Source organism: Thermobia domestica, chromosome 17 (genome assembly GCF_964235325.1).
Source record: "Thermobia domestica chromosome 17, izTheDome1.hap1.1, whole genome shotgun sequence".
In the NCBI taxonomy this organism is placed as follows: domain Eukaryota; kingdom Metazoa; phylum Arthropoda; class Insecta; order Zygentoma; family Lepismatidae; genus Thermobia; species Thermobia domestica.
The window spans coordinates 16207421-16227931 of NC_137470.1; the positions used below are offsets into that span (position 1 = coordinate 16207421).

A 20511-nucleotide genomic window follows, 5' to 3' on the forward strand; every position below is an offset into this window, starting at 1 on the left:
AAAGATAGATGGGGCAAGTTAGGTTTAATGTATTTATTATATATTTATTTTTATTTCAAAATCATAACAACATTAGGGGGAAGCATCAATTTGTAGCTCTGGTATTGACTGGAAGATCTGCAGGGCATCATGGCCTTTAACCATGATCATACTATTAGAGGGTGATGAGATGAGGATGAAGTGCAGTAGACCTCACAACACAAGGTATTTGGTTTGGTCGACAAATGCTGATTATCTTCTGATCCGGGGCTACTCTGTATCGTGGTGAAGACAGTGGGAGGCCTGTTGAAACAATAGGATTACTGTGCAATACATGGGAAAATGTAAGGTGAATCGAGATGAGTGAGGAAATCGGCAACGACAGGAAAATCAATGCTGTCAGGTTGCAGTGAGTAATGATACAGTGAGAAAAGCAGAAGCAACGGTGTATGGCGAAGGAGTTCTGGTTTCGGGAAGGTGGCGTCGGTATGCATGGTGTCAAAAAGTAAGGGGTGATGGTTCTGGAAGCGTTGAGAAATAGTGTACGCGGAGTGTTTCAAGGTGGTATAGAATATGTGGAAACGAAGTACGGTCATACAGATCCCGGGTAGGGCTGGGAAGACGGATACGAAAAGCAAGTCGGAGTGCGTGGTGTTCTAGAATTTGGAGGCGTTTATAGAAAGAAGAGGCAGCATGGATCCAAGCTGTAAAGTCGAACGTAGGGACTGGTCGAAGGATAGATTTGTACGTATTAAGAAGAGTGACAGCAGAAAGACCCCAGGTAGTGCCTGTAAGGCGGCAAAGAAGGTTAACGCGTGAGTAAGCCTTGGCACAGATGTACTTGAGGTATGGAGTCCATTTAAGATGTTGGTCGAAAGTAATACCGAAATAAGTGATTGTTTTGCTGATGGTAACAGGAGCATGGGATATACGGAGATGGAGATGGGTAGGATTAAGATGAACACGGGAGCGCTTTCCAGACGGTAAGAAGATAATCGCTTGCGTTTTAGCGGCATTGATGGTAAAACACCACTTCTGACACCAATAAAGAAAGGAATCTATGGCAGGTTGGAGATAATGATTAATACGTTGAATCGTATTTCCTGTGTCTAAATGGCAGTGCCGTCGGCATATTGAAAGAGGGTAACGTTCGGGGGAAGTGTGTGAAAGTCTGCGACATATAGAAGATAGAGCAGAGGGGATAGGGCTGATCCTTGGGGGACTCCAGAATGAAGGAAGATAGGGTGGGAAAGGTGATTATTGATTGATATATAGCTAATTGTGCAGGAGAGAAATTGATAGTGAGTAAAATATAACAGTGGGGCAGGTGAAAGGAGAAAAGTTTATAAAGGAGGCCAAGATGCCAGACTTTGTCAAAAGCTTTCTCGAGGTCAAATAAGATGAGGCAGGAAGGTTTGGATGTGTTAAACTGATTAGTGATGAAAGTAGTAAGGCGGAGGAGTTGATCGGAGATGCTAAAGAAAGGACGAAAACCTGCTTGATGGAGAGGTAGTAAATTATATGCTGAAATATGTGTGTGAAGGCGAGTGACGAGGATACGTTCGAAAATGTTGCTAAACAGAAGAGTGGGTTGGATAGAGTGGTGTGAAGGGACAGGTTCTGCGGGTTTGCCAGGTTTGAGAAACATTAAGGTAGTAGAAGTTTTCCAAGGTAGAGGATAGAAGCCAGTGAGAAGAATGAAAGTAAAAATAGTGGAGAGAAGGTAAAGCAATACATGGGGACCTTCCTTGATGTGGCGGTAGATAATTTTGTCTATGCCAGGGGTAGTGTTCTTCTTTTGGGAGATGGTATGCTGGATATCAGGAACAGTTTAAGGAGTTGTAAGTGGATTGTGGAGAGGTAATGGATGATTGGGGTGAGGTTGAACGTCGGGTGACAAAAGATTCAAAGTGTCAGTGGGATGTCGGCGAAATACTGGATCTGGTTCAGAAGGAGTGAATATATCCTGGATGTATGTGGCAAAAGCGTTGGCTTCAGCAGTATTGTTGGGAAGAGGAAGTGCATCATCTAGAAGTGGATAGGTAGTACGTGTGGTTTCGCCGGTAAGTTGATGGAAACGCTTCTAGAAATTGGTAATGTGGGAGTAGTCAGGGAGAGAATTGCAAGTTTTGATCCAATTTCGGAGTTTGTAAGCTACTAGATAATTATGGACAGTACGTTGGTATTGACGATGGAGCCTAAAGGATTCAGGGTTGCCAGTACGGGTGAAATCACGATAAAGTTGTCTAGAGCGCCTGATTAAAGGAAGGTATTGAGGCGGAAGGGGCGGTTTGTGTGGATGAAAGGTAGACTAAAGTGTGTATTTCGTAGATGTAAGATGAATCTGTCGGTGATAGTGTCAAGAGTAGAATAAATTTCAGTTTCGCTAGTTGGAGGCGGAACAGTTTCAAGAGCTGTATCGATGTGGGAGCGGTAACTAACCCAATCGGCCTTGTTGAAAAGAGAGGTGGTGTGAGCAGGAAAAGATTGATAATTGACATGAGAGCGTTGCAGGATCAGCGACAGTTTAACGGGAAGATGATCTAAGACCGAGATCGTGCAACGGTGAGAGAGATTGGATGATGTTATCACCACAATGAACAAACTCCATGGCTCTGGATAAGTAGAGTAACAAATAAAACACAGTTCTGACCAGAGCAGAATGAAATATATTAAAAACTGTAACACATTGTAAGTACAGTTTTTAATATATTTCATTCTGCTCTGGTCAGAACTGTGTTTTATTTGTTATCACCACGTCAGGTGTGGTATTACTGACAGGGCGAGTTGGTTCTGGAAGAGTATGAATAAAGTCAGTAGTATGAGTGGTTAATATAGGTTCGAAAATCCTGTTGTTGTTCTGAGCGGCTATGAAATCTGATATCGGCCATAACAATGAAAGAGCGGAAATTTACAGAGATAAAATGAAAAAAGTCGTGCGGAATGGGATGGCCAGGGCAAACATAGAGAGTAGCGACAGTGACAGCCATATCTCTAAAATAGAGAGTGAAAATGAGATATTCATGGAGATTGGGAACAGCAGAAATATGTTGTCGAAAGGAATGCTGGAAGGAAAACCAATGACAACCCCACCATTTGCACGGCATACTGGGAGTGCATTATCATGGCGAACTATCTGATGGCCAGGGATGCTGGGATGGAGACGTGGAGTCAGATAAGTTTAGTTGAGGAGAAACGTACTAACATGTTCTTCTCTGAGCAGTTGCTCAAAGAGAGGTTGGAGTTGGCACAAGGAATGAATATTCAAAAATAGAAAGTTCAATTCCATGATGAAGGCAATGAAAAATTGAGTTTCTGGTGGGGATACGTAAAATGGTTACACTACTGTCTGCAGCACATCAGAATTAAAATGTACAGTTGGTATCAGAATAGGTTGCTTGAAAGTCAACATTAAGATGTTTAAGCTTCTCAATACAAATGTTAGGTAACTTTTTCGTACCGTTCCTTTTTTATTTTATTTAAAGTGCATTAATATTGAGTTATTAGGTTTTAAGTATTTTGACCTTTGACCTCGATGGTCAACACTTTTGGGACATGTGGTCTTTGATGACCTATTACTAAATGTGACTCCGTTTTTGAGTTTGACCTCTGTTCTCGATGGTCAGTAGTTTGGGGACATGCTTGTGTCATTTCCGCTATGTTAAATTAGGGGTTGGGAACGAATGTTTCTATGTAATCATTGCTTTGTTAAATAGTTGTGTGTTCACACCCCCTTTGCTATGTTACATAGGTATTCGTTGTCTGCTATGTTTATAGTTAAAAATAGGGGTTGAAAAAGTGATCATAAAATGGAATGAATACACCCCTGCTATGTTTCGTAGTCTTATGTATTCTCTGCTCTTCTATGTTTAAATAGGGATTGGAAAATAAGCCGTACTCTTTTACTAGTTCTGTTATGTTAAAATAAGGGTTGGAAACGAATACATCCCTGCTATATGTTCGTATTCTCTGCTATAGTAAAATAAGGGTGGAAAAAGTGATCATAAAAAAGAACGAATACACCCCTAAAAAGTGCTCATAAAAGGAAATGAATACATCCCTGCTATGTTACGTAGTCTTATGTGTTCGTAGTCTCTGCTATGGTAAAATGTTCAAATAGGGGTTGAAAAAGTGATCATAAAAGGGAACGAGTCCACATCCTTATTATCTGCTCTGCTATGTGTTAAATAGTGGTTATTAGCTCTGCTATGTTCATAGGGGTTGAACGAGTACAGCCCTGCTATGTTAAATAGTTGTGTGTTCCTATGTGTTCGTATTCTCTGCTATGTTAAAATAGGGGTTGAAAAAAGTGATCATAAAAGGGAACGAGTCTACCCCTAAAAATGCTCATGAAAGGGAATGAGTCTTATGTTTTCTCTGCTCTTCTATGTGTTCGTAGTCTTATGTAATTTCTGCTATGTTAAAATAGGGGTTGGAAAATAAGTCATACTCTTGTATTAGCTCTGCTATGTTACATAGTCTAATGCTAAGGGGTTGAAAAAGTGATCATAAAACGGAACGAGTAAACTCCTGCTACCGTTTGTCAGGTGCCGCCCATCTACTTCCGTGTGAGAGAAGATTGCCAACAGTTGTTGAGGAGTTTGTAAGCACACGGACCATGTAGGTGTTTCCAGAAGCGTTTTTGATGCGGATGCACTTAAGAATAGAGCGCTTGTCGAGTTTGAGTTCCTTTGCAATCTCCTCATCTGTGTAGTCAGATGGAGCTCTTCTGATGACAAAGAGGTGGTGGTGGTGGTTTTTGTTTGGTGCGAGTTTAAGCCAGCTTAGAAAGATTTGCGTTTCTGCCAAAGACCTCATATGAATGGGTTAAGAAGTGAAGAAGCCAGATTGGGAATAGGAGACTTAATGATGATACCCAAACGGGTCGAGACGAAGGTAAAGCTGCTTGAGATCTTGATATTTTGGATCGTAATTGGTAAGTAAGAATGAAGTAGTTACTGGAGCCTGTAGATTACTGATTGAAGGTCGATTTTGCGAACTAGGTAGTGATGGAAAGTCTTTATCCATATTGAAATGACCAGAAGTAATTGCTGAAGACGATTCATTGAGTGTGTGATGACGTCTAGCTCGTGGTGAATGTGACTGGGGGTCCTCTTTAAAATGAGGCGATCGTGAACATTCAGGAATTGTTTTAGCACAACGTTCCTTTCTTTTATACACCTTAGTTAATACAACAGAAGTGCCGGGATCAACAGAGGTTCGTCCTGTAGAAGACATAGAGAGTGATAGAGCAAACAGAAAGATGATACAACGAATATAGGTATCAGGTAGTAGGTTGACGATCACCCATTCGGGTAGTGGTCTAAGTGAGGAAATGCCCCAGTCTAAACGCGACACCACGGTAATTTTGTGGTTATGGATAGAGTATCGGGCCAAAGCCCCTGACTCCATGAGTAATGTGGTATTAAGAATATATCAAGATATGCTGGTGGTTAGTTGGATGTTACTTTTGTTTTGTTATGTATTAGAGTCTATATCTGCAACTGTCGCAGAGTAGCTGATTATGACCTCATTACCAGTTCTGGAAAGATGTTGAATGCGTGGTGTTCGATGGACGTTCCGCAGAGCGCATTCGGTGCCGATGTTAGCTATAGCTGGATTTATATGTCTGGGTAAAGTGCGCCAGAACTTATTGTGGACATGCCGTAGAACGGCTCTGACAGTGGGTAGCTCTAAATCTTCCAGGATCTGGCTGTTTCTTGTATATCTGTCGTGACCAGTGATTATACGACCAGCTCGAGCTTGTACACTTTCGAGGGTTTGTACGTGACTGCGTGATGCATGTTATCAGGCAGGGCATGCATAAGAGATTGTAGACAGGGCAATTATCTGGAAGATGTTAACTCGGACCTCGTGAGAAAGGGAGCTACAGCGCAAGATGGGGTACAACGCTGAGATTTTTCGTGATGCTTTCTGTTTTATGTATCTGATGAGTGCAGCAAACGTTAGACAACGATCTAAAGTCACACCAAAGTATTTGGCGTGCGTAGCGTGAGGAATGCGTGCGTTCTCATAGGTTAAATTTCGAGGGGCGTGGATGCGTCTCCTACTATGGATAACAGCACAGCTTTTGTCTGCATTTACTTTAATCCTCCAACGTCTTGCCCATTCCTGAAAACCTAGGAGTTGATGTTGCATATAGATGTAACACTGTGCAAGAGAGCTACTGGTTGTTAAAAAGGCAATATCGTCGGCGTATGTGGCGAAAAAGCAATGTGGTAGGTTCGGGAGATCTGCTGTGTACAAATTAGGTAAAAGCGGTGAAAGTACAGCGCACTGTGGAACACCTGCTTTGATAGGTCTAGACGTGGATTTGACACCGTTAACAGACACACGAAATTTTCTGCCAATAAGGTAGGACCGAAGTAAATGCAGAAGACGATCTGGAAAACCTTGAGTGTATAGTTTATATAATAGTCCTGCTAACCAGACTTTATCAAACGCTTTGGAAACATCCACGTAGACTCCAAGGGTGTGTTGTTTTCTATTGAAAGGCACTGTTAAGTGATCCACTACTCGTATGAGTTGTGTAGTAGTGCTATGTTGAGCACGAAATCCAAACTGATGAAATGATACAAGCTCTCTCGTATCTACATGCTGTTTCAGCCTCCAGAGAAATACACGTTCAAAGAGTTTACTCAAGTATGACAGAAGACTTATTGGTCTATAGTTTTCCGGGAGTAGTGGATTCTTTCCAGGTTTGGGGGTGGTGATGATACGAGCTTCTTTTCAGGTCTTCGGGAAATAGTATAATTGAAATATGGCATTAAATAGACAGGTTAAAAAGACCAGTAGATTCTTGTTGTGTGTTTCAGGATCTCAGATCAAATCCCATGGGGCCCAGATGCTGTCTTGGCCAGCAGATATTTTATTTCCCGAGGATTAAGTAAAGTGATATCATATGTAGGATTTGTGTTTGAAATTGGGATCATAACGTGCTCTATTTTGCGGGAACTGTTCTCCCAGAGAGTCAGCGAAAATATTCGCTTCCGACTTAGGGTCTTGAGTCAGTCCTTGTGGTCCTTAAAGGATTCTAGCTCGTAGCACATTGTAAGCATCTGGAGTATGTTCCAATTTTGCGATCGTTTAGTGTGACATTTCGAAAAGTGTCTTCCCAGTACTGTTGGTTTTGACGTTGAGTGAGCATCTTGATTTTCGCGCGCAGTTTATTCCACAAAGTCTTGAATGCTGGTGTAGTGCCTGCAATCGGCGTCTAGCCCAACGTTTTAAAAGAAGATAGATTTGCAAATGGAGACTGTCGCATTGACCTGTATGCGTTATGGAGATTATGGTAGTGGAGCTCGCTGCCTCTAGTGTTCGAAGTGCTAATGTTATGTGAGAAACCGCTTGATCGATGTCTTCAATGGTGGCTTGTCGATCTCGTAGATCAATCATAGTGTTCAGTTCTTGTTTGAATACATCCCAGTCAGTATCCATTTGCTAAAAGATAGGGGCAGAATGGGAGGCTGCGGCGTGAGACGTGAAAAATGACTGGATCGTGATCAGAGTCTAAATCTGAAATGACATAAGAATGGACAGTAAAAGACACATCTTTCCAAAGAGCGACATCAAGCACATCGGGCTGTCTGCCGAACTTCGGATGATGAGTTGGGTCTGGTGGAGCACTGATGACGAAGTTGGACGTGAGTAGATATTGGTGTGAAGCATCTCCAGCAGTGTTTGGAGTAAGGGAGTTCCATTCTCCATGCTTAGCATTAAGATCTCCAGCTAAGATGACTTTTGGCCCTAAGTTAGCTATAATATCGAAGTCTGTGGGTTCTAGTTGTGTGGCCGGGTACCTGTACCCGGTAACCAATATTAATGGAACTCCTGGAGTTATTAACTCAACAGCAAGTGCCTCCAAAGTAAGTAAGGGTGGTATTGTAATTAACCTGACTGAGAATGCCTTTTTAATTATAAGTAGCAATCCTCCTTTCTGTCTGCCCACTCTATCCTGTCTGTACACAATGTAATTTGGTAGACGTCAAGTAGTGATTCGAGCAGTAAAGTGTGTTTCCTGTATAAACATGCCATCGACTCTATGTTGGATTAGAAATCTGATAAGCGTATGCTTTTGTCCCTCGAGGCCATCTGCATTAAAAGTAGCAAGGATAAATGTGTGATGCAATACATTGGATTTAGAAAGAGCCATCGTCATCCATTTCCCCTATTGTTTCTATTACTACTGCAGCCAAGTTGAGTCTGCAGCTTGCCGGAAACAAGAGATACCACGTTTAATATGGGTTAATATTTTGCGAAAAGGCAAGCCCTTGAGTAAGGAAAGAACGGCCTTTAAGTCCAGGTCTTCTTTAGGACTATCTTGGTGAAGGGCAGTAATTTGCAGGGTGTGGAAAGAAGTGGAAGCTTCAGCGTCTTCGGTATTCGTAATCACGGGTTGGATAGTGGCAGCAGCGGGAATCGAAGTTTTCTTTGCTGATGATGTATGGAAACTTTGTTTGGTTATATCCGGCTGTTTCTTTGACTGCTGTGCCGGCAATTTGAGAGCTTTAGAGTAAGGTGACACCAAGATTTTCTAACGTTTACCCGTTCAAAGGGTTGCGCCCTTTCTTCGGTAAGAGTTACAGAGAATAGCATAAGAGGTCCAAGTTATCATTAGAGGGTCTAGGTGTTATTTAATTATCAATTTATTTTAAACTTTTTTCATTTTCATGGGGAGGGTCATCAATTGAGTGAGGACAAGCCTCAGTTGCAGTGGATGCTGGTCCAGACTGAATGGCTGGCAAACAAGTTATGGTCTTGCTGGAATTACGGTGCCTGAAATAAATAGATACATCAAATATATGGTGGTTAGGTGACTACATGGAGATCTATGAAAGCTAAGCATTATTTTTATCAGCTAAGTATACGACAGTCATTAGATCTGTAATGATGGATGGTATGAGGGTGAAGTGATACGACGCTACAACACATGGGTGAGGTTAGTAAGACAAATGCTGTTATCTTCTGTTCCTAATGGAGACAAAGACAGCCCTGTTAGTGGGTGGTTTACTGTGCATGAGATGGATAGATGAGTGGTGAAACTGTGCCAGGATGATAAATGTCAAAAACTTCTGGATCAATGTTGTCTTGGCCGATCTTGAGATGGTAAATGGTCATCAGATGCTGAAGAGGTGTTTGATAATGTACAGCGGGAGTGTCATAGTCTCGGTCATTGCGGAGAATGCTCAGTAATATGGGATGAGCAGCTTCAATGCGTTTCTGAATGTACTTTGTACGGAGGCCTCAAGATGTGATAATAGTGGAGGAAAATTGATGCACACACAAAGAAGGCGTGTCGGATGTTGGAGACGGATGCGAAAGGTTAAACGAAACGAATGGCGTTCCAAAATGGCTAACTTAAGATGATATAAGCAGGAGCTCATATCCAGGCTGTGTGGCCATAAGTTAGAATTGGGCGCATGCAAACCTTGTATGTATTGAGAAGAAGAGAAGAATTTAGATACCACGTGGTACCTGTTAGGCGTTTTAGTAAATTGAGTCGGTTTTTAGCTTTCTCGATGACAGTAAGAAGATGAGGCATCCAAGTGAGTTTGGAGTCAAATACAGCGAAAAGATATTTAAGAGTACTATGGATTGTAACCGGACTGTTGTCAACATGGAGACGTAGCAAGTGGGGATTTCGAGGGACCTGGGATCGTCGTCCAGATGGCAAGAAAATGAACGCTTTCGTTTTCGTAGCATTGATATCCAATTGCCAGATGTCGCACCAGTCGACAAAAGCATCAATGGCCAGTTGGAGGCAATATTAAATAGTAGTAATTGTCCGATCGACAACCAGAAATGTTGTATCGTCAGCAAACTGGAAAAGTTGTACGTTAGGAGTAGTGAGTAAATCTGATACGTACAGCAAATATAATAGGGGTGAAAGACAAGATCCCTGTGGAACGCCAGAATTCAAAAAACTGGAAAGGACAGAGCATCATTGATGGAGATGTAGGCAAGTCGGGCTGTAAGAAAGGAATGTATAACTCTGATGTAAGAGCGGGGAAATTGAAAAGAGTATAACTTGTATATAAGACCCTGGTGCCAAACTTTATCGAACGCCTTTTCTAGATCGAATGTGACCAGACTAGATGGATTGCCTCGATTGAATTTGTTATATATAGAAGTACTGAGACGTAACAGGGATCTAGAATGCTATAGTTAGGTGGAAACCCAGCTTGGTGCAAGAGAATTAACTCGTGATTCTGAACCAAGATATCGCCTTCAGAGAATATCAAAAATACCTTGTTATTGGCTGTGAGTATTTGCATAGTTTTTTTTTTAGTGTTTTATCTGAGTAAAGCTTTGCGAAATACATTTCGCATTTATGGCAAGTAACTAATAACATTCTATGTTTTCTGTAATCGGTCACAATAATATTGTTGTAAACCTGTGAATAATCTGACAACAGTTACACAGATAGCAGTGTTTTCAACTATTTTCTTTATTTGTTATGATTGTGTCTTAGCACGTATGAACAGAAGATGGCAGAACTGTTGTCACACGATTCACAGGTTTACAACAACATTATTGTGATCGATAACAGGAAACATGGAACATTATTTGTTACTTGGCACAAGTGCTAAATATATTTCGCAAAGCTTTGCTCATATTAAACGATAAATACTAATGCAAATTCTCTCAGGTAGTAACGAGTTATTTCTAATATGCTCAGAAGGCGATGTGCTTGGTGCTGAATTAACACACAAGTAACACGCTAAAGTGGTAGTCATTTTGTGTTGTTTCAACACCTCATCTTTTACAGTGTAGTATTCGAATACACGACTACCGTGAAGCCGAATTCAACAGTAGCCACAGTTTTATCGAAGCGCCTACATACAGAGAATTTACTAATTTTTCACTTTTCAACGCTGCAGATTCAAGAAGTCCGAATTTATCATCCACTCGTCTCAATAGCACTAACCTCCGTCTCCAGAGTAATTTTCGAAACGACACGATAAGGTCATACCCTACCCAGGCCCGTATTTATATATTGTGCGCCCCGTGCTCTAAATAATTTGCGTTCCCCCGAAAACGACCAACATTAGAGTTGAATTCATAGTTTTTGGGGTCGCTGGGATGAATAGTGACAGTTTTAATTCAATTCGTTTTCAAGGTTATACTCCTCTCTCCAGGGAGTTAGCGAGATTTTAAAGGAAATCAAAAACTACAGTTATTAGTGTTGAATTCAGTTTTCGAGGTCGCTGAGTTTAACAGTATCAGTTTTCACGATGTTCAAGTTCATCCTCACCTCTGAGTTGAGTTGAGTTGATTTTGAGTTTAGCGTCCCGTTCAGCAGCGAGGCTATATGAGACGTGGACCTACTGATTAACGTGAAATCCGAACCACATGAGCTCCCGCCGGGAATTGAACCCGGGCTTCCCACGCCAAAGGCGCGTACGCTAACCGCTTAGCCACGGAGGTGCTCTCATCCTCACCTCTTTGAGTGGAGAGGATATTTTTTTAATAATAATAAGATAAGCTAGCTAAATAGTAACTACTTTAATTAGAGCAAATTAAACACGTGAACATATTATCTCACACTTGCGCGGGACTCTTCCGCTTGCTAGTTTTAAATTTTACTTTATTGTGAATCTTTAAAAAAAATCCAAAATTTTGCCGCTCCACAAATTCTGCCGTCCTGTTCTCGAGCACATAATAGGACTTACCTAAATACGGGCCTGCCGCTACCACACAGTGTGACATTGAATAACTTAACCGCGGCTTGACTTCTGGGCTGCTAAAATTGGTAACTACTGGAAGATAAAACCAAACACTCATGAGTGCCTCAACAATGACAAAACCACGGGATCTTGTTAGAGGCGGTGGCGCAACGCCATGATATAAATCACGAAAATGATCTCAGATTTCTTTCTATTATGTTTCGAATAGTCACTTTTCCTAGGGCAAGAAAGTAACTTTCAATAATTGTATTGCCAAGCCATTATACTTTCGGCTCTCTTCTATATTCCGCAACAGGAAGCATGTTGGATTTCACTATTACTTTTGCTTTCACCGACATAACTCTGAAGCTGGCATCTTCCATTCTTGCTTTAAGAAGACGTGAGTCGCAACGAATTGTGAGTGAAACGTTCAAAGAATTTGATGTATGCAGATTGCCACCGTGATTGTTCACAAGAATATTGGTTGTCGCACACTTTTTCCACATTTTTCCTGTTTCCTCTGACCTTCTCTCTTTATTAAAATTTTCATTTAGCCCCCTTTTGATTCGGCCCCTGTCTGGGCGGCGATCGCCCCCTAGCCACCTGGGCTAGTCCGGGCCTGTACTGGACGTTTTATCTGATACAGGCACAATGTCTTGGCGGCCATTTTGAATACGATGACCGATATGAAAAATCTTTTGCCACAACACCTTTTAGTTTTTGAAGATCTATCGAAGTAGATGTCGCTCGCCCCATGCTTTCTTTTAAAATTTTAAAGTTGGGCCTCGGGCCCCCTTGAAGAGCGGCCCCGGGGGGCACCGCGACATAACCATTCGATTTGCCCCATGGTATTTTCTATTTGAGATTTGTTCAGTTCATTTATATTCAACCGTTTTCGAGATATTTCCGTGGAAGGATTCAAATGGGCCACCCTGTATATTCAGAATGTAAACATTTTATAATAGAAAGTACTGACATTAAACATAATCATGGAGATAATAGAAAAAAGAAAGAAGAGCATGGTTGGCCATCTTATTCGGCACTCAGATTGATAACCGTGTTGATAGAGGGAAAAGGACCGAAGGAAAACCAGGAAGAGGAAGACCAAGAATAAAATATCTAGATGCAGTTACAAAGAAGAGATTTTATCAAAGTATAAAACAGTACCTCTATTCCCAAGCGAGAGAAAAGTTTTAAAATTTCCATGTTGCCCACCAACCTATGATTGAGGTGAACAAGAAGACCATTAACCATAGTTTTTTTTTATTATTATTATTATTTAATAACCCCAAAAATAAGCAAAATTGGTGAAAAAACAAAAATCAAAAAGTGTTACGTAATAACGAGGGGAAGGGTTCGGCCTAACGTTACAAAGTGTAACAAGGGGAAGGGATGGGGTAAAAATTGATCAAAACTAGCGTTACGTAATATGTGAACTTGGATAGTTTGATATCATATTGAGTAGAAATGTAAGTTCATAAGGCAATAAACCAATGTAAGATTTTTTAAAAAATGTAATTATTTTGGTTCGTAGCTCACAGTAGGATTTTAAAACGGTACTTGTAGCTCAGAAGCTTCAGAAGTTCGACGACCACTGGCTGGTCTAATAGATTCTCTTCTTTCTGTAATACCGGTGCTCGTAGAAAGAATATGCATTAGCAGTCACGTATACCATTATGTAGAAGAAAATTTTATGTTTGCGAGTAGGTGAATACGTGCTTAGAAGGAAGGAAATCAATGTTGCAGGATCTGACTATTTTCATAACGTAATAAGATAAAACTCAATTTTTTTAAGATATGTGACCCTGATATGATCGACAATGGATTTTAACTTTAAAAAGAAAATGCATATATTATTTTCTTTAATTCAACGAAACAAACTTATCATGAACATGAAATAACAACTGTTCCGTCGTAATTTTATTCAGAATATATATCTATGTCTATATCTATCTATCTATCTATCTATATCTATATATATATATATATATATATATATATATATATATATATATATATATATACAGGGTGAGTCAAAATAAGTGTTACAAGCCAATATCTCGCGAACTATACATCATATAAGAAAAATATTAAGAGACAATGTACAATACAAAGGGGCCTAAGAAATGAGTCAAACACTAGGTTTCCCCCGCCCCCCATTTTGGGAGGAGGGGGTAAACGTGAAATTTTCAAATGGGAACATAGGTCGAGTGATACCTCGTTCGAAAGAGCTTGAAAAATTGAACAATTTTTGTAGGAAACAATTTTTGATATGGGGCACCGTTTTCAAGATGGGCCCCAAAAATGGTCCTGTATCCGATAAAATTTCCAGTACTTATAAATAAGTGTTACAATTCAATATCTTGCGAACTATACATCATATAAGAAAAATACTAAGAGACAATGTACAATACAGAGGGGCCTAAGAAATGAGTCAAACATTAGGTTTCTCCCGCCCCCCATTTTGGGGGGAGGGAGGTAAACGTGAAATTTTCAAATGAGAACATAGGTCGAGTGATACCTCGTTCGAAAGAGCTTGAAAAATTGAACAATTTTTGTAGGAAACAATTTTTGATATGGGGCACCGTTTTCAAGATGGGCCCCAAAAATGGTCCTGTATCCGATAAAATTTCCAGTACTTATAAATAAGAGTTACAAGCCAATATCTCGCGAACTATACATCATATAAGAAAAATATTAAGAGACAATGTACAATACAGAGGGGCCTAAGAAATGAGTCAAACATTAGGTTTCCCCCGCTTCCCATTTTGGGGGGAGGGAGGTAAACGTGAAATTTTTAAATGAGAACATAGGTCGAGTGATACCTCGTTCGAAAGAGCTTGAAAAATTGAACATTTTTTGTAGGAAACAATTTTTGATATGGGGCACCGTTTTCAAGATGGGCCCCAAAAATGGTCCGGTATCCGATAAAATTTCCAGTACTTATAAATCGGAAACGTATGAGTAGGAAACGATTAAACAAAAAATAAAAAACGGAAACATCATAGGCAATGTGGAATGATGTTGTCGTGGTGTCCGCAGGGCCCTAATAATGGGGCTCCGGGACCAATTTCAAAATTATTAATGGGAATATACCTGTAGGTTGAGTGATACCTTGTTTGATAGATCGTGGAAAGCCAAACAGCTTCGTACGAAATTTGTTTTCATTTTGGGCAAGCCTGTTTCAAAATGGCCGCCAAAAATGGTTTCACATTCAGATAGAAAGTGCAGTGTTCAATTTGAGTATTACACGCCAATATCAACGCAACGAACTACGCATCAAATAAGAAAAGTGTTAAGAGTCAATGTACAATACAGGAAGCCTGAAATTTGTGTTAAAGAAGTTCCCTCGTCCCGCTTTTGTATGGAGGGGTGTACATGGAATTTTCAAATCGCAACATAGGGCGAGTGATACCTCTTTGATAAATCGTGAAATACCAAACAGCTTACTACAAAAGTTGTTTTGATTTCAGACAAGCCTGTCACAACAGCATTACCACAACCTAATATCCTGTAAAGTAGTAGGATAACGTTTAGTAATTCTACGGGTATGTGCGATGTTAAAAATTGTAATTTCAATCACTGTAAAGCAAATAATTTCAACACTTACCATGTTACAAATGATGCTCGATATGTCCTCCATCCTGCTCCACACACCTCCGTAAGCGGCGGCATAGGGATGTTCGTACATCATGTAGCATCTCTGGAGTGATAGATGCACACACACCTTGGATACGCGCCTTCATATCATCAGTAGTTGTTGGTACGTTGGACATTACCCGATCCTTAACATAACCCCAGAGGAAAAAATCAAGTGGGGTTAGGTCAGGAGATCGTGGAGGCCAGTGAATAGGACCTCGACGCCCAATCCATTTATTCGCCATACGGTGGTCCAATAAGGCTCTGACCTGACGTGCGTTGTGTGCTGGAGCACCATCATGTTGATACCACATTCTTATACGTTCAGCGAAAGGAATATTCTCTAACAACTCCGGGTATAGTAAATCACTGATAAATGCGGCATAGGTATCACCAGTAAGACGTCCATCAAAAAAATATGGCCCAATGATATGGTTACCAAGGATGCCACACCATACATTAAGAGACCACCGATGCTGATGAGCAACTTCTCTCTGCCATAGTGGATTTTCCCTAGCCCAATAATGCATATTATGTCGATTTACGTGTCCTGTGTTTGTAAATGTAGCTTCATCGCTAAACAAGATGGTGGATATGAAGTTGCGCTGTCTGTTTTCCATACCTTCCAACCATAGACAAAATTGCAATCTGGCATGAAAATCATTGCCAGATAGTTCCTGATGTAAGATGATATGATACGGATGAAACATGTACTCGTGCAAAATACGCACTACAGATCTTTGGCTAACTCCACTGGCCTGAGCGAGATATCTCGTGGTAACATGTGGGTCTACGTGCACTGCTGCCAATATTCCTGTTGCACGTTCTTCATTGGTTGCAGAGCGGTAACGACCCCTACCTCGTCCCCGGACAAGACTACCATGTTGCCGCAAACGTCTCTCCAATCGCAGAAATGCCATGTGAGATGTTTGTTGGCGTTGGGGATAGCGCATTGCATACATTCGTGCCGCGCTACGATAGTTTCTTCTACATTCCCCCAACACCAGCAACATATCTACACAATGATCAAACACCGCCATTGCTCTATTCAAACGCTACCCAAACTAATAATATCAATACGATAGTGTTCGTTTACTTATACGGAAAACTTATCACCAAAGTTTATATCCCGTTCTTTCTACGTCTGCACACTTACACTTACATTTATTACGTTTCCATAGCGATTACATTAATAGTTGACGATCAAAAATAATCTAAAGATATTTCTTTGCAACTTTCTTTTCTTTGTATAAAACGGCTCAAATAATTCGCCTCTGATCCTTTTTTTATTATAAGATGGTACAGATTGTTAATGCAATATACAACGTTATCGTTGTACTATGTTCCGAAGGCCATCGGTTCCATTCCCCAGGCAATGACATTGACGGGCTTTCCTTACTCTAACTGGGCACATGCTGAGATGTTGCCTACAAGTAGGGCCTAATAGGTACCTTCCTATCCCTTTCTCATAGGATTGTAGTGATTGAGGAACGACGTCTTTTTGCGCATACGTATTAGTATTATTCATTGTCTTATTATTTTCATTCATATTATTATTATTACTACTAGTTTTATTATTATTTTGCGTATTCTTCTTCTTCTTATTATTATTATTACTATTATTATTATTATTATTATTATTATTATTATTATTATTATTATTATTATTATTATTATTATTATTATTATTATTATTATTACGTTATAGGTCGATTTTGCCTCCGAAAATTTTACTTGTTATTCACTTACAGTATGATGATGGAACCTCGTGTTCGACATATTTTTAGGCCTGTTTGTATTGTACATGGACTCTTAACACTTTTTATTTGATGCAATAATTCGCGTGATATTGGCTTGTAACACTCAGTTTGAACACTGCACTTTCTATCTGAATGTGGAACCATTTCCGGCGGCCATTTTGTAACAGGCTTGCCCGAAATCAAAACATTTTTTTTTCTAAGCTGTTTGGTTTTCCATAATCTATCAAACAAGGTATCACTCGACCTATATTCAGATTTGAAATTTTAAAATTGTTCCCGGGGCCCCATGATGGGGTCCTGGGGCACCACGACAACACCATTCCACGTTGCCTATGGCGTTTACCTTTTTCATTTTTTGTTTCATGTTTTTCTACTTAGCCGTTTCCGATTTATAAGTACTGGAAATTTTATCTCTTACAGGACCAATTTTGGGGTCTATCTTGAAAACGGTGCCCATTTTTAAAAATTGTTTCCTACAAAAATTGTTCAATTTTTCAAGCTCTTTCGAACGAGGTATCACTCGACCTACAATATGTTCCCATTTGAAAATTTCACGTTCACTCCCCTCCCCCCCCAAAATGGGGGGAGGGGGAAACCTAATGTTTGACTCATTTCTTAGGCACCTCTGTATTGTACATTGTCTCTTAATATTTTTCGTACATGATGTATAGTTCGCGAAATATTGGCTTGTAACACTTATTTATAAGTACTGGAAATTTTATCGGATACAAGACCATTTTTGGGGCCCATCTTGAAAACGGTGCCCCATATCAAAAATTGTTTCCTACAAGAATTGTTCAATTTTTCAAGCTCTTTCGAACGAGGTATCACTCGACCTATGTTCCCATTTGAAAATTTCACGTTCACCCCCCTCCTCCCAAATTGGGGGGCGGGGGAAGCCCAGTGTTTGACTCATTTCTTAGACCCCTCTGTATTGTACATTGTCTCTTAATATTTTTCGTATATGATGTATAGTTCGCGAGATATTGGCTTGTAACACTTATTTATAAGTACTGGAAATTTTATCGGATACAGGACCATTTTTGGGGCCCATCTTGAAAACGGTGCCCCATATCAAAAATTGTTCCCTACAAAAATTGTTCAATTTTTCAAGCTCTTTCGAACGAGGTATCACTCGACCTATGTTCCCATTTGAAAATTTCACGTTCACCCCCTCCTCTCAAAATGGGGGGCGGGGGAAACCTAGTGTTTGACTCATTTCTTAGGCCCCTCTATATTGTACATTGTCTCTTAATATTTTTCGTATATGATGTATAGTTCGCGAGATATTGGATTGTAACACTTATTTATAAGTACTGGAAATTTTATCGGATACAGGACCATTTTTGGGGCCCATCTTGAAAACGGTGCCCCATATCAAAAATTGTTTCCTACAAAAATTGTTCAATTTTTCAAGCTCTTTCGAACGAGGTATCACTCGACCTATGTTCCCATTTGAAAATTTCACGTTCACCCCCTCCTCCCAAAATGGGGGGCGGGGGAAACCTAGTGTTTGACTCATTTCTTAGGCCCCTCTATATTGTACATTTCTCTTAATATTTTTCGTATATGATGTATAGTTCGCGAGATATTGGCTTGTAACACTTATTTATAAGTACTAGAAATTTTATCGGATACAGGACCATTTTTGGGGCCCATCTTGAAAACGGTGCCCCATATCAAAAATTGTTTCCGACAAAAATTGTTCAATTTTTCAAGCTCTTTCGAACGAGGTATCACTCGACCTATGTTCCCATTTGAAAATTTCACGTTCACCCCCCTCCCCCCAAAATGGGGGGCGGGGGAAATCTAATGTTTGACTCATTTCTTAGGGCCCTCTGTATTGTACATTGTCTCTTAATATTTTTCTTATATGATGTATAGTTCGCGAGATATTGGCTTGTAACACTTATTTTGACTCACCCTGTATATAGATAGATAGATAGATAGATAGATAGATAGATAGATAGATAGATAGATAGATAGATAGATAGATATAGATATAGTATCTACATACAGAGTATGTCGGAAAAATAACGGATTTTTTAACCTTTTCGCGGATATGGCATCAAATGATGCCACATATTTATCGGGAAAATAATTTGAAATTTTTTTACGAAGAAGAGTGTGAACTGAAGGTAAGTAAAAACAAGTGCTTCAGAATATTATTTTTACTTACCTTCAGTTCCCATTCTTCTTTGTGAAAAAAATTCGGTTTATTTTCCCGATAAATATGTGGCATCATTTGATGGAATATCCGTGAAGATATTAAATTTAAAAAAGAATTACGTATTTTACCAAGTGTAGTTCTTTCTATTCAAAATACATCCCATCCGCATCAATACACCTCTGGGCCCGTTTAATCAATGCTAGCATAGAGATTTTAATGTTCTTTTTTTGGAATCGCCTCAATGACCCTTGTCACGGCAGACTGGACGTGTGTAAAATTGTCATAAAATATCCCTTTTATGTGGCCAATTTTAAATTTGGGAATAGAAAGTAGTTACTAGTGATGGGCAGTGGGAATATTCCCGGTGGGAAGGAATTTAAAATATGGGAATATTCCCAGGTTTTTTCCCTAGCCTATAAATTCCTGGGAAAGAATTTGTTTCCATTTCTTTACTTTATCTTCCAAATTATAACAACTATATGACTAATTACTTTATTTTAATATATTATGATTTACTTCTGGGTTTTAAAGAATTTGGAGGTTAAAAAATTTTAAATTATTTGACGGTACTTTATATAACTAATAATATGATTTTTAAAGTTCCATTTCCATTTGCAAGAAAAAGTAAGGTAATTGTTTAATATTGGAGGGCCAAAACTAGCAAAAAGTAGGACGATTTACGGAAGAAATGAGTTGATTGTGATGTTCAAGTAGTCAAGAAAGTATCGAACACATTTTTTTAGAGCAGTAGGGGATTTATACAAAACGGAAAGGTAAGTGGAAGTGATTTATGTGAGAGAAGAAAGTGAATTGTTGGTAACGAATATAGAAAATAACGTGCCATGCGGGCCTCTTACCTGCCTTCATTCACTAACGCTCGCTCTGCAATGCTGTCTGAATTTAATGTTGGTAACGTAATTTAACGTATGAAACCATAAAACAACCGCATTGGAATAGAATATCGCAAAAAAGTAGGTGCAAAAGCTAGCCCCCAATGCTAAAGAACAGCCAAAATTAGCAAAGTAATAATTTACAAATGATGAAAAGGAACCATTTTGTAAAATAATTGAGAATTATGTAGAAATAGGGATGAAGGACTATTAATAAACCTGAACCACCATTAGCAATACACGTCGGTCTGTCTCGGACTTCTTTTACATGTGAATTAACGTATGGAATTTCGAGAAAGAGGTAGAATGAAAGGTCGTGTATGGCAATGTTACGTGCTAAAATATAAAGATAAGTAAGTATCTTGAAAATTTTGTGAACATAAATA

The 20511-nt window shown here is 39.7% G+C and overlaps 1 protein-coding gene across 1 annotated transcript in view; it reads left to right on the forward strand.

Annotated features, from left to right (window-relative positions):
* Positions 1-672: 672 nt before the first annotated feature.
* Positions 673-20511, forward strand: part of LOC145673942 (uncharacterized) — a 109071-nt gene continuing 89232 nt past the window's right edge. The window contains exon 1 of the mRNA XM_081743757.1: positions 673-769. Within this exon, the coding sequence (XP_081599883.1) occupies positions 673-769 (97 nt within the window). The remainder of the gene's footprint in view (positions 770-20511) is intronic.